The sequence below is a fragment of the Cryptomeria japonica genome, chromosome 10, assembly GCF_030272615.1.
Source record: "Cryptomeria japonica chromosome 10, Sugi_1.0, whole genome shotgun sequence".
Lineage (NCBI taxonomy): Eukaryota > Viridiplantae > Streptophyta > Pinopsida > Cupressales > Cupressaceae > Cryptomeria > Cryptomeria japonica.
The window spans coordinates 215,912,200-215,930,907 of record NC_081414.1 but is presented as its reverse complement, the minus strand read 5'-3'; the positions used below and the strand labels follow the sequence as shown (position 1 = coordinate 215,930,907).

The 18,708-nt window shown below is 32.5% G+C and overlaps 1 protein-coding gene across 1 annotated transcript; it reads left to right on the top strand.

Moving 5' to 3' along the window:
* The first annotated feature begins 17,260 nt into the window (after positions 1-17,260).
* On the top strand, positions 17,261-18,467 carry LOC131049217 (uncharacterized). Its single transcript, XM_057983260.2, has 2 exons — positions 17,261-17,455; positions 17,627-18,467. The coding sequence occupies exons 1-2, from the start codon at positions 17,332-17,334 to the stop codon at positions 18,454-18,456; spliced, it is 954 nt and encodes a 317-aa protein (XP_057839243.2). The 5' UTR covers positions 17,261-17,331; the 3' UTR covers positions 18,457-18,467.
* Positions 18,468-18,708: the final 241 nt, after the last annotated feature.

Here is an 18,708-nt window from a genome sequence, read left to right as displayed (position 1 = left end):
AGGTAATGATATTTTAGTTGTTGAAGTATATGTGGATGATATTATTTTTGGTAGCAATAATGATTCTTTGTCCAAAGAGTTTTCAAAACTCATGGAATCTGAATTTGAAACATCCATGTTAGGTGCATTAACCTTCTTTCTTGGTCTTCAAATAATGCAACTTGAAGGACGCATATTTCTGTCACAAACTAAATATGCAAAAGAAATGCTAAAGAAGTTTAACATGACAGATTGCAAATCAGTTAGCACTCCAATGGAGACTGGCTACAAATTGACTAACTCTGATGATTCTCCTAAGATAAATCAGTCAAAATATAGATCAATGATAGGCCATTTACTTTATTTAATTGCATCTAGACTTGATTTAATGTATGCAGTATGTCTGGTTTCATGCTTCCAGTCTGCACCTAAAAAATTCCACTTGACTACTGTGAAAAGAATATTTAAGTACATTCAAGGTACATTAGACTATAGTTTGTGGTATCCTCGGCAAAACAATTTTTTACTTGTCAGTTTTATTGATGCTGACTGGGCTAGTTGTATGGATGACAGAAAGAGCACCAGTGGTGCAAACTTCTTTCTAGGTGATTGTCTTGTTGCCTGGCACAGTAAAAAGCAAGAATGTGCCACTTTCTCAACTGTAGAGTCTGAATATATTGTAGCAATAGCCTATTGTACTCAGCTAATCTGGATGTCTCATCAACTTACTGATATGGGTATTTCAGTTGATAAACCCATTTCCATTTTCTGTGATAACACTAGTGCCATCAATCTCTCTAAAAATCCTATTATGCATTCTCGCACTAAACTTGTTGCTATCAAATTACACTTTCTGCGAGAACATGTGTTAGCTAATGAATTCCAGATGTTGTATGTGCCTTCTCAGGCACAAGTTGCTGACATTTTCACAAAACCACTATCTAAGGAAGCATTTGAACATTTCTGAGACAGGTTGGGAGTTATCTCTCAATCTACTCTTTCTTAAACTCCTGATTTTAGGCAGGGGGAGCTTTACTCTCCTCATTCTACTACTTTTGTCCTTTGTCCTTGAGTCAAAAAGGGGGAGAAAGCATTTTATGGATAGTTTGGCTTGTATTGGCATCATTTGGCATTAGTTTGGCTTGTCTTGGCATCATTTGGCATAAGCATCATTAACTACATCATTTGAGTTTGGCATCATTTGGCATAAGCATCATTGTCTACATTTGAGTTTGGCATCATTTGGCATAAGCATCATTGACTAAATTTGAGTATAGTGGCATTTGGCATCAGTTGGCATTTTTGACATATGGCATTCATGAGATATTGGCATTTCATTGACAGTTTCATACTTGACAGTATTCTTGGCATTTGACATTTTTGACATTTGGCATTCATGAGATGATATATTGGTATTTCACAGACAGTGGTTTCATGTTTGACAGTATTGGCATCTGGCAATACTTTCATTTTTGGTATGGACAGTGGTTTTATTACAAATGGCAGGTGACAGGTTGACATCTTGATTGCTTTGACATAATGGTATTCTTGTATTTACATATGGCAGGTGATAGGTTGACATTTGATACTATTTGGTTTACATGTTTATTGACAATAATATGTCATGTGCATTTTAAAGTCAATGATGGCATGATTTTTGCCATCAAGGACAAAAGGGGAGTTTGTTGACCCTTGATTGTCCTTGACGACAAAAAGGGTGATGTCATGGGCATTTGTTATATGCAGCTTGTCATGGTTAAAGTCATTAATTATTAAAATGCTTATGATTGCACTGTTGTCATGTGAGTTAAATAAAAAGGCACTTTGTATAGTACTCTCAACAACTTGAGGAGTGGGACATGTGTTGGATTTTGTTTGGCATGGCTTGGCATTTAAATGACATCTTTTTCTACGAAATCAAAAAACTCATTTCAAAATTGTAAAAGTTTTGGCATTTGTGTAAAGCAAGAAATAGCGTTTATTTGTTGGTCTTTTGTGAACCCTAATAGGCTGCCACCATGAGAGTTATTCTTACAGTTACAAGGCTCATTGTGGTGAGAATTTGGTTGTGGGTTTTTGTTATGCTATTCCTCAGGGATAGACGATTATTGTGGTGGTTTGGTTGCCGATTTCAATGGAGTTAATTACAGTTTTTCAGGGATTAATAGGTACTGTCATTTCATTTCATTTTCGAGGTAAAATCGATTGAAAATGATGTTTCATTTTTTTTTTAAATGAAAAATGAAGAAAGATTTTTAGTTTTCAGTTGTTTTCTTCAACACAAGTTTGCAAAATTAAAAAGTTGTTTTTTGAATTAATTGCAGAATGTTGTTTTAATAGATGGTTTATTCTGCAACCATTTTTAAGTTAGTTATAAAACCCTAACCGAGGGTTGAAAATGTAGAGCTTTCAAGGGTTTCATTTTGTTTATTTAATGTGATGATAAACTGAAAGATTGGTGTGAAAAATGATAAGAAAAATAGTTTTGAAGGAGAAAGATGTAAGATGTTGAAGTTTCTTCAGTAGTTTGAGCTTTTTTTAAAAATAGAGAGGTGTAATTTACTGTGAATAAAAACATTTTTGATCTCTAGATAACAGAGTGTATAAGTTCCTTTATAGGGCATAAGTTAAAAATAAGGCAGTATTGATTGCATTTTCAGTCTTTAACAAAACAATGAATTGGAAAGATGTACTGTTGAAATCATGATTATTGCATATCATTGTATTTTGAGATCTCGTTCAAATACTGGTAAATTTGTAGACGCACTAATATAGTGTAGATATAAGTTTGGCAGTACTTGTAACTTGAGATGCAAAAAGAGAAGTTGAGAAATGTAGGGGTGGGTGCTCCTTGAAGTGTTCTAAACACTATGTATTGAGTTGATGTTCATTGAGTTAATAAAGGAAATTCATTGCTAAGTGGTTTTTCTACCCCAAGAGGGTTTTCCTCTCATGAAATTTATTGTGTTATGGGTTTATATTTGTATCATTCTGTTTTAGTTGAGTTAATGCTCTGATATCTTAGTTTTGTTTATGGTTTGCAATTGTCTATTCATGTCTTGCATATTCTCTGCTTTAATCAAAACAATTCAAGTTTTTATTCTGCAAAAATCAGTTATAGTTATAAGCATGACAAGGGCTATTCAAACTGAATAATGAATAATCAACTTCATCTGCTTTTTCAAAGTTTGTTGTCTTAATCACTAGGATTGATTTTTCGCATTCATTATCTTCAAATTGTCTCAAAGTTGCCCAGTGAGTCTGCATTTTCACTCACTCTATTCACCCCCTCTTAGAGTGAATCCACTTCCAACAGAATATACGTGTGCAACAAATATACTTTTGCCACACTTATTGACTTGTGCAACACCTAGGCATGTTGACAACAACTACAAACTTAGGAACGATTGATGATCAATAAAAGTTTATCAGTTTTAACTTAAGTACCTACTGATTTACTTGTCTGTTTTAACATGTTATTTCAAAATCTCAAACTTAAGCACCATCTAAATAGTAATAATGTAATACATCATTAACATTATTATTTATTTCGTGCTGGAAAATTGCTGAACGATGGTAACGTTATGTAATTGTGGGATAAATAATACTGGTCTTTGTTTGCGTGCTAGCTGCTTTGATTTGTTGTCATGCTACATGTTTCTATGTTTTCCTATGACAACGACTCTTACTAACCCCTCCCATTACGTCGGCCTCAAAGATTGGATTAAGAGTATATTCATCACCCTCCACCACTGCAAGAACTTCAGAGAGTCCATTCTACTTTATTTTAAATTGGATTAACTAATTGACAACGTTTTAATTATGAGTGATTGTACGTAGTCCCACACTATTTTATTGTTTTCTCTTTCTGATAAGAACATCTGCGGCTGAAATTTTTGAGGAATAATCAACACAGACTTTCAATTCTTGAAATGCTACCTTCATAATGTTTTTCCAATAATACTCATGGAAATGCCGTATTGATTTAAACGTTAGACTAGTAGATGGCAATGTGGGATGAATATCTGGTAGTTTTCATCACCTGGTCTTCACTGATTTGTTTTTTTCTCTTCGAAATGGAGTAGGGGAGGTGACTGTTTGAATTGTGGGGACGGGGGCCGGTGGTTCAAATTTTATATTTTTAACTACAGAGGTAAATGTTATATGCCTACTATTTCTTTTAAACGTTTATATGTTTCATGTGAAGCATAATTTGAGTTTTTCTATTAACAGAATAGTGCAATTGCTATAGTTTAAAATCTGTATAATTTGAATTGTTTTATTAAAAGAATAGTGGAATTGTTATAGTTTAAAGTGTGAAACTCAATTGTAGATGGTATAGATAGATTTGTTGTTCTTATCTATGTTTTTTATTTAATGAATTGATTTGCTTTTTTTATTCATTTAAATACATAGTTGAATTGATTAACATTGTGTTATATTTTATAGGTAGTGGTTCTTAAGAATGTGTAGAATTAATTAATATTGTGGTATATTTCATGTGGTTTGCAGGAATTTATTTCATGAATATGAACAATTGATTTTAAATTTAGTTTATCATGGTAACATTTATTAGAATGAAATATTAGAACTTCTTAATAAGTCAATTGATTCATATTATTAAGTTGTTGAAATCGCACTTCATTTTCTAGGAAAAACTGCTCTTCTAAAGAAATAAAGCACTTTCTATTAATAATTATTCATAATTTTATGTACATTAAAAATAAACAAATAATTGATAATAGATAAAATAAAGACTATATTTTGTCAAAAAATCATTAAAACCTATGCATATTCAAAAATATACTGGTTTTTATTAAGATGAGTTGGGTTTTTGACAAGTACCAAACCTTGTTTCAAAGAAAAAATATCAACATTACCCAAAAGGTAATGAAAACTAAGAGTGATCAAGATTTGAAATAATCTTTATCACCTTCATACCTTTCTTCCACCCTTGAACAACTCTTCCACAAGAGTTGTCTTCCAAACTTGAAGACCTAGAAGAAGGGGGCAAGAAACACCTTCAGCAGCCCCAACTAAGGGCACGACACAATTTAAAGAAAGAGAGAGTGATGAAATACAAGGAGGTAGAATAGCTTGTTGGGAATTGTCAACTTTAAGAAATTATTCAAAATGAGGGTCAGACAATATGCAAATAACAACAAGCAAAACAAAATTTTGAGCATATACCATATTGACAACTAGATCAAAAGGGGAAATACTAGGCCCAAAGGGAACTGAAGCAAGAAAGAAAAAAAGAAACATAAAATCCCTAGAAATTTTACTTGAATTATTTAGATACACAATAAGATGTTGGGGAAGAGACTTAGTGTATCAAGAAGAGGAAGAAAGCTTGTGAGAACCACATGGTTGTAGCCTAAGGTTAGATGCACCATAGTAAAGAAAAGTCTATAAATAAAAGGGATGCCCTCATAATAAATCAATGGAGTCCAAGGATGATCATTCACGTATAAAACAATCTCACCTAAAAGCGATTTTTATAGATCGTCATCTGCCAAGATATGAGAAAAGAATGTGTTAGAAAAATTGGTAGTAGCTGAGTCCACCTTCATAAATGGATCCAAATCATTTCCAATTGTCTCATAGGAAGATTTACACCAAAACTATAAGGGGAGATATGATAGTCTCGCCCTAATAAGGGTAGCATCACTACAATCCTTTAGAGGGTTAAAGGAAGGAAACCAATGATGAATCAAGAGAGGATGCATATCACACATCTAACCTCTAACATCTAAAGTGGCATCACTATCAACAAAAGAATCAAAGAAATCAATAAAAATTCCTCTAGCACAAGGTTATAATCTCCATCTTATCCTCACCTAAAGAAAATTAGTGAGCTAAACCATACATCAATGAAAATCTAGAAGTAATGACCACAAGTGGCTAAACCTACAAATCAAACCAATTCTTAAGAAAAAAAATCATTATCTATCACTTCCTAACCAAAAACAACCACTAGAGCAACTAAAGTTCAAGAAAATGGCACATTCTTTCAATTAGAAACCTTAGCCTTAGTTAAGGCAAGCACAAAAGAGTTATTTGATAAGAGATTGGTGTATGAGGTGTATGCTAACAAGAACTAGGGAAAACAAGGAAAACTATAGCCCCAACAAAACCACTAGAAGAACCAAGAGAGGAGGCCCCATGCACAACATGAGTAGTTGCAAAAATAATAGGATGAGTGGAATAATTTCTCATCACAACAGAATGAGAACAAGGGGTGGCACCATCAAGCATAGAAATCCCAACCGATTCACCAACAAGCTAGCATAGAGCAAGACCGTACACAAGCCCAAGGGATGCAAACAAAACACCTATAGATCTAGCAATAGGTGCACTGCTATAAGACCCAAGCCCACAAGGATCCTTCAAGTTCCCACCAAACAACACCAAATCAACCACTAGATCACATGTTAGAAATGTAGAACCCGAGAACAAGAAACAACCATTTGAATTGTGTGAGTCAACAATGAAACAAAAAAATGTCATACTAGTTTATTGAAAAACCAACGATGTTATAATTGTAACATACTTAAAAATATTACATATAATAAAAATTTTAAAAATATATTTATCTTTTAATCTATTTCTTTAATTAATAATATGTAAGATATAATTCATTATCAAAATAGCTATTATTTCTCCTAAGAAAATACAAATACTAATTTAACTTGATGCCAGCTTCCAAACAGGGTACGTGGTGTGCTATCTTCAGTTTCAGCCAAGTTAATTGTCACCTACATTTGCAGTCAACCAGAGCTGAGTTTATTCTCATTCAAAAGCATAATAAGCCCTCTATATTAATGCCTTGGTATTTATGGATCATATATTTGCAAAAAAGAAAATTATGGGAATTTATTATGTGTGGATAAATAATACATTGTTAATATTTGACTGCAAATTTTAATAATTTTCAAGTGTAACCTTTCAATTTCATGGTGAACTATACAAATCTTCAATCTGATCATTTCAAGATCTTTCTTTTTCATACAACTTCTCTTTAATACGAATTCTGTCCAAGAAATATCGCGAAGCACAAAATTTCTACACTCCTTTCCCTTCACGACAAACCCTAATAATGCAATCTTCTTGTATTGTATGGTCAAAACAAGTTTTTGTGTTTTACAATGGAAACAAAAAAACAAATAGTTGTTTTCACGATTACAGAAAGAGTAGATCAGTCCAAACGTATCACTGCCTTCTCACCACTTTGGCCATCTCTATCTCACTCTATTGTGGTGGGCGAAGCAACGTACACATTTAAGCGTGGGTATCATATTACATTGAAAATATGTTCAAATAGTGTGATTTGAAATATTGATGAAAAAAAAAATATAATTGAATTCAAAACTGAAAATTAGCATATTTTAAATTCTTATGTTCATCAAAAGACTAAAATTTCTACGATATTCTAAATTGTATTGTTATCATGTCGATTGTAAGTAACGATAAAGACAAATAGAGAGACTATCTACTAGTCAAAACAAATCAAATTGTAAAATAATTAATTTTAAGTCAATTAACATATTGTAAATAAAAGAGCAGGGTAAACCATCAATATCATGATGACATTTAAATAGTTATTGTAAATATTGTCATTGTTTTCCTTAGAGTATTATTTTGTATCGTCATACTTTAAGTCAATTAACAAATTGTAAATAAAAGAATAAGGTAAACCATCAATGTCATGGTGACATCTAAATAGTTTATCATGAATATTGTCGTTGTTTCCCTTACAATAATATTTTGTATGTTCATACTTAATTAATCATATTCAAATTATAATTTCAAAGTTTTGGTTTACTTATTTTATTTAAGTGCATTATAATTTTTTCAATTATAATAATACTAAAGATAAATAAAGAAACCACCTACTATTTTCAAACAAATCAAATTATAAAGAAATCAAGATATTATAAATTAAAAACTGAAGTATATCATAAATATCATTATGAAATTTGAATAACTCATATTAATAGCTTATTATTCATATCATAACTTATGAAATTTCCATTACTACTGGATTGAAGGCATCTGTGTCCAAGGTGAAGGCTACACCAGACTCCCAATGTTCAAATAGAAAGCTCTCTTTTCAAAAAAAGGTAAGTAAATTTGCTAGGATAGGACGTTGGTGTTTTCCTCCACTAGGGAGGCCATCGATTCATGCCTTTGGTGGGGGTGTCCCTATTTGTTTTTCGTTTGTTGGGTCTAGTTGTTTTGTTTTATGGGTTTTGCTAGTGTTGTTGGAAGTCTACTGGGTTTTGATCTTTATTTTATTATAATATAATACTATTCATTGTTCCAAAATATAAAGAGTAAAATCAAATATTTGTTTTAACTCTTTTTGTTGCTCAATCACTTAATATGATCTATATAAAAATGTTATTTTATATTAAGTATCACTTATATGTATCTTATTTCAAATCTAAAAATAATTTGGACATAAGTTATAGTTTTATACCACCAATCCATCTAACATTAAAATATTGAATTGGCAAAAGGGCATACATTGGTAATCGTAGTTCTCTCCTTATATATCTAAAACATAGATGATTCATTGTGTAAATATTTTTTACATTAATGTTAAAGACATTAATAATAATAAATTCTATATTTATAATGAAAAATACTTTACATATGTTATCATAAAATTATAAATGAATTCATCTATTACTTTTATTAAGTTTAGTTCTTATATACATTTATTAATATTAATTAAATAATAGACAATTAGTTACAAATATAAAAAAATGCATTTTCTATTAGCTTTAATTTTTCTTCATTCATTTGATTTGTTATGTCCAAAATATGGTTTTTATTTGTTAAAGTTTTTTTAAGATAAAAAAATTAACTATATGAAAAATCCTTATTATGTTGACTTTAATTTTTTCTATCAATTTGATTTGTTATGGAATTTTTATTTTTTTTGTTTATTAGAGTGTTTTACTATAATGGATAAAACTTTTGAAGGTAGTTGAACCAATCTAAAATCTTTAATCCATTCTCAACTAAATATTAAACTAAATTATCTTTTTATAATTGAACTTATATTTTTAATATTAAAGCTTTCTTATGGATACCCAATATTTTAGTTTTCTAATTTGACATAAAATAAATTTTGGAAATGGTCTTGAAAAGAGTAGGTTTATTAGTTTCTACCAATGGTATTTTATATCTTACAAGTCAGTTATGTCATAGAAATGGTATGAATTGGTCCTTTCTGTTCTTTTCAACATGTTTTGGAAGATCATTGTCTCCCTCAAGTTGCTTTGGTCCTTTAGGTAAACATTCTAAAAATGAAATCCTTAATATTAAAAGGTTCAAGATGGAGTTTTTAAAATGCCTAGAAAATTCAATTCTGGGAAGATTGGTGGGTGAGTGACGGTCGTCTAATAAATAGTCAATGGGTGTCTCAGTTCAAAGCTTTGTGTGTGGAGCAGATTGGAATCTGGGTTGCTGATTATATTTGAGATGGTTGGAGGATTGATCTTATCGAAATTGATCCTATGTTGAAGCCTCTCCAGAAGTGGCTCTTTAGTATTCACATTCCTTCCTTCCTTGTTGAGGATTCCATGGCTTGGTGTGGTTCTTCCTCTAGGGGTTTCTCTATTTCTTAGGCCTTTGTCTGCTTACTAAATCTTTTATACCTACCCCTTTTTGGTTCTGACATTGCAATAAATTATTGGTGCCAAAAATAAATATTTTCTTCTAGCTCTTCATGCAAATTAAGTTGCTTTCTATTGATAATATTTGCAAGAGAGGGATGTCAATGCCTAATAGATGCTTTGTGTGTAAGGAATGTGTTGAAGATGTCACCTATTTGTTGATTCATTGTTCTTATGCTCGGGATATTTGGGCCTACTTCCTTGATCTTTGGGGGATCAGGTGGTGTTTATCCCTTAGTCATTTTGAATGTTGGTCCCAGTGGATTTTCTGTTCTCACGATCCTTCTCTTAACATGTGTTATGCAGTTTCACACTCCCTCATATTGCTTGGGGAATTTGAAAGGAAAGAAACAATTGTATGTTTAGGTACAAAAAGTCATCTTCCTTCTTCGTTTCCCATTGCATTCAAAACTCTATCAAGGACAATTTTAATTCATTTTTTCCTGCTCACCATCTTGACCCTGCTATTCCTACACACATGATCTAGATTGGAACATTATTAACAAATGGCACATCAATTGGGATATTTCTAGACCTAGTGTAAAGATAAAGAAAACTTGACCAAACATTGCTTGGGTTGCAACCCCTAGAGGGTGGATCAAAATTAATGTTGATGGGGCGGCAAAGGGGAATCCTAGGCCAGTAGGTTATGGGGGAGCTTCTTAGGATTACAATGGTAGGCTTGTCTCTATAGTGGCACTCTCACTAGGTACGTAGACAAACTAGTTTACTAAGGCAAATGAGCCCTACATGGGGCTTCAACTTGCTATGCATGGAGGGTATAAAAAGGTATGGTTAGAAAGTGACTTCCTCGATATCATCAATTTCCTAATTAAAAAGATGCATCAAAGATGGATGATCAAACATTTAATCTAGGAGTGCCTCATTATGATTGCCAAACTAGACGAAATCTGAATTACTCACATTTTTCGAGAAGGCAACATGCCTGCGGATTACATGGAAAATCTTGTTGTGGTGTATGAGGAAATCATATGGTGGACGACAAGGGAATCCTTCCTGATACACTTCTATGAGATGACATGAAGGGATGCCAAAATTATTTCCCAACGGACAAATATTAATGATGACATCCTTTCAAATGAATAGAATCATTTCCTGTAATAAGTGGAATTATCTTTCCAGATTGTTCATCGTCGTCTGGTTTTATATCCACTGGTTTTAGTTTGAGATTAAAATTGTGAATTTCCAAATCTGTAGAGGCATTCTTATTATGGGTAGAGATAAAAATAGATTGGAACCAACATCATGCTAGAAGTAGGAACAAAATAAGGAATTATGGACTAATATTTTAGATGGTGGCCTTGATCCTTACCTCAAACATTTGCTTGGCCATGATCCTAGGATGACGGAACAGTTTGTGAAGGGTTGGCATAAGGGCATTCTCAGCATTTATGGAGCAAGATTTAGAATTGACTAGCCTTTCATAGCAGACATTACTGGTTTTAGAATGGAAGGAAAAAAGTTCTACAAAGAGCGGAAGGCGATGGAGGGAGCCTTGTCAATTTTCTTCAATAAATAGAGTGAAAGGGATAGAGTGAGGAAAATGGTGGACAGGGGATGCAACAAAAAATACCTCAAGAATCTCTAGGCACAAATGGTGGAGGTTATAATGAGGTACATCACCTTGGATGGCCATTTTGCTAGCATTTTTTCATATCATTTCACCATTTTAAGTCATTTTAGGCATGATAAGAAAATTTCTTTGCCTTTTTTATTTACTCTCCTCACTTGAGCATAGTCTTTCAAATCATGCTAAGAACAGTGAGAAGTTTGCTTTACATGAGGGGTTAATCGTGCTTATAATGGAATATTCCCAAGCACATGAGGTCAAACCCTCTCCTATTGTGAATAACCCTAGCTCCATGGAAAGCCCTGATGTGCATGTATTTTTTGACACCGAGTTGATGACAAAGAGATGGGGATATCCATGGATTGGTGTGACCTTCAGGTGTGTGATGACCTAGATTATTGTCTCTAGGAGGAAGAGGGACCCCCAAAGAAAGCTACTTCTAGCACCAATAGTGGTAGGAAAAGAAAACCCCACCCTAGACTTGTAGCTAAAAAGTTGAAAACCCCCCTTTCTAAACCCCAAGAGTTGGGCCCTCAAAGCTCGAAAAATAAAAAAGTGGGGAAAGCAATGGAATCAAAGGATAAAGGGGAAGAGGAAATCAAGATGGATATTCCCCTTAATGTGGACCCAAGAGAAAATAATAAGGAGAAAATGGATTTTGAAGTGCTCCTGACTAATTCCACCAACAGCAAGGAGAAGTGTTTCTGTTGGGTATTCAACAAAATTGACTTCATAAAATAGGGGATTAAAGACATAATCAATACTTTTACAGAGAACCCTATGCTAGACAAGACTAACAAAATCTTGAGAATGACTCAAAAACTAACTGAAGATGTGAGGTTTATTAAAATTGAGCATGAGTCAAGAATTGCCAACCTTGAGAAGAGTATGGAGGAATTAAAAGGCGAACTTAGGGGCTTAGTAGAGATAAGAAAAGAGGCTATGAGTAATAGTGCGGAAAGTCTTAAAAAGGTCAATGCGTAAATTGTTGTACAGAAAGCCCAACCACTCAGCAATGTGTTGCCTTCAGTTGCCAAGTTGACAAAGATGAATTTGGAGAAGAATTCACAAGGGGTGCAGATGCAGGTTTCAACTGGGCCCTCTACCAGGACTAGAAGCATGACCTAAGAGAGGAGCACCCCAAGATTCATCATGGAGGAGCTCAAGGAAATTAACAAGAGTGTAATCCAGAAAAATTTTGAACTCATGCAAGCTCTTGAATAGTCTTTTGTTTGTACTGTTGGTTACTTTGTCCAGGTTTCTCTATTTTTTATTGGGTGTTATTAGGTGTTTCCCCTGTTTCTAATGTCATTTGGCTATTGTCTTTTCTTTTCTTTTCTACTAGCTTAATTTTTTGTTGTTTGGATTTGGGTTTCGGGTCCTTGTAAAACCCATTTTATCTTAATAAAAAACACACATGCCCCACCAAAATTCCCCAAAATTTTAACCATTGTTAGTGTCGCCCTTCACAATTTGAATTTTAATCTCAATTTTTGTACTTGACCATTTTATGTCATTTTTTTAATAAAAAGTACATTATGAACCATGTGTAGAGCTCATATTTAATCATTCAATGGTTATAAGTTACATTTCTAATTGATCCCAAGAGCATTAAAAATATTTTAGATATAAGAACATTGAACAATAAGCTATAAAAATCCATATTCAAAGTATGACATCATGATTAATTTTGTTATGCTTTGTCATATTATTTCCACAACACTTGAAGAACTTGTCTAAATAGCATTGCATCACCAACAAAATAATTATTAGGGTATAATTATCAATTCAACATTTTAATTATGGTTTACTCTCTATCCCGCCTAAGGATAATCTCTTTTTTTATCAATCGCAACTATTGTGGAGGAGGGAATCCCAACATGCGGTTTGACTTATGTAAGCTCTTATACAACACACCCATTTAAAAAAAAAATTATGTGTAAGTTCAAATACAACAACAAAGGTGGTTACAAGTTTTTAGAGAAGACTAAGATAAAATTTCTAAATTTTGGATGGGAAAAAACATGAGGACTAGGGTGCTTAGCACCCCTACCCAACACTTTTGGGTTGGATGTTTGGGAGCTAGAGCTATAGGACCTCCCAATTACATTTTCCCCCTTTTTTGTCAATTTGGACACTCTTTAGACTGGGGTTCCTGACACCTATGTCTAACACTTTTAGCTCTATAGAAAAATGAGACAAAAAGTTCCATATTTCAGATAGGAAAAAACATGAAGACAAGGGCATTTAGCACCCATGGCTAACACATTTTGGCAAGAATTTTGGTAAATAGGTCTATGGGACGTCCTCATTGAATTTCTACCCCATTCTATCAATTTGGACACCTTGAATACTAGGGCACCCAACACCCATGTTTGACACTTTCAACTCTAAAGTGTAGCTATATGTTTTTCTCTATATCTTATTCCTAAAAAAAGCCTACTATGTTGATTTTTTGTTCTATTATTTATTGTTTATGTTGAAAGTTGTCATTTTCAAATCATTTAATCTACTTCATTCACATACACTTTACATTCTTAAATCAATTGGAACAAAGGAAAAACAAATGATGTTCTCAGCTCTCCTTTTAGGACTAAAGTTGGGCCTATTTATATTATAACGTTATGCAACAAAGTTTTGATATCTTAGTATGCATCTATAGGCCTAGGATTTGAATTTCCCATAAATTATTTTGGTAAACCTAACATATCTTACATTTATCATTAGTCTATATTTGACTTTTCAGATCTAAGTTATTTTCATAAATTTTCAAATTTAGATGCAATCATTTTGGAAACTTATTACTTATGCTCTTACATTATATGCATTTAGATAGTTAAAATCTTATTTGCATGCACTATTTATGTCCTTTAAGGTTTTTTCTTAATTTCTTAAGTATTGAATGCTCTATCATTCACTAGATTACATCATTTAAAAACAATACTTAAAACAAGTTTTTCTTCTCTTAAAGTAGAAAAGAAAAACTTTAGTAAGAAAATTCTTCCATCAACACATATCTTGGAGAAAGCAATATTATCCAACCATGTTGGACTATAATATTTTCATGCATTTGATGAGATTTTTAGTACTAATGAATTTGATATGTTAGATGAAACCCTAGATGACTTCATCTCGATTAAATCATCCTCTATGTCTTCCAAAAATCATCCTACTCATTAGGAAATTATTATGTAAGAGCTTGATATGGTTAACACTTCCCTTAATGTCACTTTACCTTATATTCATTCCAATGTTCTCCCTTATAGAGATGAAGCCTTGATGAACCATTCTTGCCCCTCTCTTAAGGTTTCTCTTATTCATGATGATATTTCAAATGGTGTAAGAATAAGATATCATTAACATTTCTTACAATGATGAATGATGATTATTCTTCTCACAAAAGTTCCAACTTTGTGGAATAGGAACATGCTTTAGACATTGACAACTCAAATTGTAACACATTGATGGACATTGATGTGTATTGCTCTTCTAAAGACTACCTTACTTATTAATATATCTAAATGTAAGAAAATGTTATTCATTTCCTCAATAACACATCACCTAATATGACATTGACTGATATGAAACATTGAATTATAAAAGCAATTTTTTTCATCTATGGAATGATATATTTTAATGTATATTATTGAATAATATGTTGAGCATGGATGCTTTTGGAGGTTGGTTTTTTTCCATCTCAAAGGTTTTCACAGGGTATATCTTATGTCATCTTTGATGGATAGGTTGTCTATTATTTTTCATATGGATTCTAAATATTTGTTTGCATAGATTTATGTTTTCAGTTATGTGGAAATTGTCATTATATGGATGCAAGTTTCCTTTCAATATAGACCCAATAACCCAAGCATTTTAGAGTCAATAATAAGTTTACATTTTCAAGAAAATATGAAGCATATCTTAAGTCTACTTGTAAAATGTGTAATATAGAATTAGGGTTATTTGTGTCCTTTGATTCTTTGAACTAGATGCTGATTGTTGATCTCTTACAGTTACCTTGACTTTATTATTGTCCTTGAAAGGGAGAACCAAATAAATTCATTGTTAAAACTAGAGCTAAGATAAATTTATGCTTAGTTTATAATCAGTTGTCATCTATGTCAAGAATATTAGATGAGATAAACATTTCCCTAATTAAATGAGAGAATTAATGGACTAGATCTATATAATAAATTCATGCATCCTCTTTGAAGTAATTTGGAATGGTGCCTTATGAGTATTGAATTAATATTATAGTATGACATTCTAATTACTTTTACATCTGTTAGAACCCTATAGTTAAATTTATGAAAGTTGTGGTTTGGAAAAGTAATGAGCAAATTAAGATTCATAGAATTCTCATGTCCACAAGAATGTCTTTTTATTTTGAGATATCTAAGAAGCTAAGAGAAAATATACCAAATCAACCAAATCATACTTTTTGGCAAGATGAAGTACGAATTGGTTGAGTTTGAACAATCTATTCTTTAACTACATATGTTTTCTTGTTAAAATCAAACTATATAGATAGATATGTCAATTTGACATGCCCAGTCTAGAATAACCTGATGGCCTACTACCAAGGTAAGGCTCTCCATTATATATGACATGTTTAACCTACAAAGAGCCTTATATACTAAATTACTTTGAAAAATGGTTATGATTTTTATAGCTCATTTAACGTGTTGTATCTTAGTATACCTTTTTCTCTAGCAATAATACCCTTGATAATCTTTCATATAATGTTTTAATTAATTATGAAGAAAGAAAAGTAATTCTTATTGTTTTATGTGTAACATATTAACATATAAAATATTTTTCTTATAATCTTTTACAAAAACTAATGTTTATAAAAAAATTCATAGGTCTACATTATAATTGAAAGTACATAAAACTAAACCTAAATAATTTATAATGATAAAACAAATGATTTATAAACTATAAGACAACATCTTTAAAGAAAATCAACAATTTATAAATTTAAAATCTAAAATATGAGTATATTTTCAATTTTGTAGAAAGTACGTGATCCTCTCCACTCTAAAGATTCATTTCTTTTATCTAAATGATTTAAAGGTCCTTTAGAGGTGAATTGAATGATTTACATGATAAAACATTTTACACAAAACAAGAAATTTGTTGAAAATAATTGAAATATAGGATATTTTCTTATGCAACATGGATTTGCATTCTACAATCTAATTATAGGCATAGTAAATAGATTATGTAATCTATTTTCATTAAATTAATTTGTCATTGTTTTAAAATAAAATTAAGTTCTTATATCATTTTAGGATATTATATCAAATCCACATAATTGTTTAGTTATTTTCTTATATGAGTTTTAGGTTGAATTTTTTTCATTTTTTTTTGATTGAGAGTTAAGGATTGAAGGATATTAATTACTTGTCTTTAGATTGAGATCTCTTTGACTGAAAGTCAATAAAAGAAGTATTCATTCCACCAAAGTTGTCCAAAAACCTTGCAATCAACCAGACTTATCTCTAATAGAATTTCATATATTGACCAATAAACCAAAGACTTACTAACTTCTTATATTTTAAAACATTAATAGTTAGGTTTCAATTATATTATATTGAACCATTTTTCGGAATTGAAAGGTCGACCCTCCGTTGTATTTGGCAGGATACGACAAGAGAAATTTACTACGACGAAAATTTCCGATGTTTCCCATTATTCAATTTAAGAAAAGGATAGCTTTACTCGTGAATTTTATTAAATATTCTCGCGTAGCCTCGACTTCTTAACAGCATCATCCGGCTACGCAATTCAAATAGGAAATTAAATTATTAAATTTAGGTTCTTTTGTTTTTGTTCTATGGCGTTTTCGATCGGTTCAGAAGAAAAGCCAGTTGCACATATCCCTTTTCTCATAATGATTTCATATTCAAAGCACATTAGGTACGTTGCACGCGTTTTGGTCAAATCTGTGTTCTCACTGCACTCTGTCGGCAACGGGTTATTATATATCAAAGGCATCTAAACTAATTCACAAATAAGCTAAAATTCTCTGAGAAAATCGTTTGAGTCACCTGTTGTTCAAAGTGCAGGCAGCAAATGGATCACTTGACGCCCGGCCATTTGCAGATGCAGAGAAATATTAACAAGGTAATCATGTTCAGCCCAAGCAATCATGGCAGGGGAAGTTCAGCAATCAACAAAGTTAACGACTGTACAAGACGTAAGCAATCCAATCCTTCATCTTTTTCAGATTATTTAGACTATAGTGTAAGAACTTTTGAAGAATAAGCAAAATAAACGGCGCATTCCTTCCTTACATCAGTAGTACTCCGATTAAAACGCATCTGGTTAAACCGTTTGATGTTTAATTAGAGCCGTCATTGATGTGCAGTTCGCGTGTCGAAGCGGTGGAGCATTAAAGAGCGTGTGTGCATCAGAATGAGCATGGATTCAGCACGCAAACGTGATGGAGATCCTGAAAATTTCTCTGTAAGAAATTATGATAGCTTTGGAAAAAACGAGGGCATTAATTATTCACGTGTTCCATCCGGAGAAGAGCAGCACGAGGAGGATTGGCGTTCCTTCAGAGCTCGTCTGGTGCATGCAAATTCTAGTAACCAGCAGAGGCCGAGGAATTTTAATAGTGTAGAGTGGGCTCATGAGATAAAAAGCATAGAAGAGGGATGTGTGCTGGTGGCCACCGAGGAATTGAAACAACATCCTCTTCTTTCAGAGGCTGTCGTCCTCGTATTACAGTGGCCACTTAACTCTTCGGCATGCAAAGGGATTGTGTTAAACAAGATGTTTCCTTATGACACTAGCTCAATGGATATTGTTGACCCGATGGTAAGGAATTTAAATCTTCCTGTGTTTATGGGAGGGCCTGCAGTTGGAGGACCAGGATTTGGATCCAGATTTCACGTTTTGACAAGAGAAAAAGGAGTTGCAGGCTTCGAGTGCATTCTGCCAGGGTTGCATGTGGGGAATATGGGAGTCACTTTGCAGAGCGCCATGAGAAGTGACGTTGCCATGCGATTGTATTTGGGGGAAATTGAGTTGGAAAAGAGACATTTGAGAGCTCAAGTTGAGGCATTTGGATGGTGGAAAATCGTAGCTTGTAGTAGAGAAGCTCTTTTTAGCACTATTTTCTCGACGACTCATATGTGGTGCCATATAAACCACTTGCTTACCAGTTTAGAAATTTTTTTAGAATATAATTAAATGTTGCTGTCCGAGGTTGCGTTGTGTAGCATATACAACTGGCTACGCGCACAATGCGTTGTGTAGCACTTACATTAGTGTTTCCTGGTTATGGCTCACTAATTATTATACGATTTAATAATTAGGATAGAGCGTTTAGTAGTTGGGTGGGGTCTTATTATTGTTAAAATATTTGTGATAATAGGATTTAATTTTTAATATATTTATATTATATATTATAAATAATTAAATTTATATGCAATAAAAAAAATC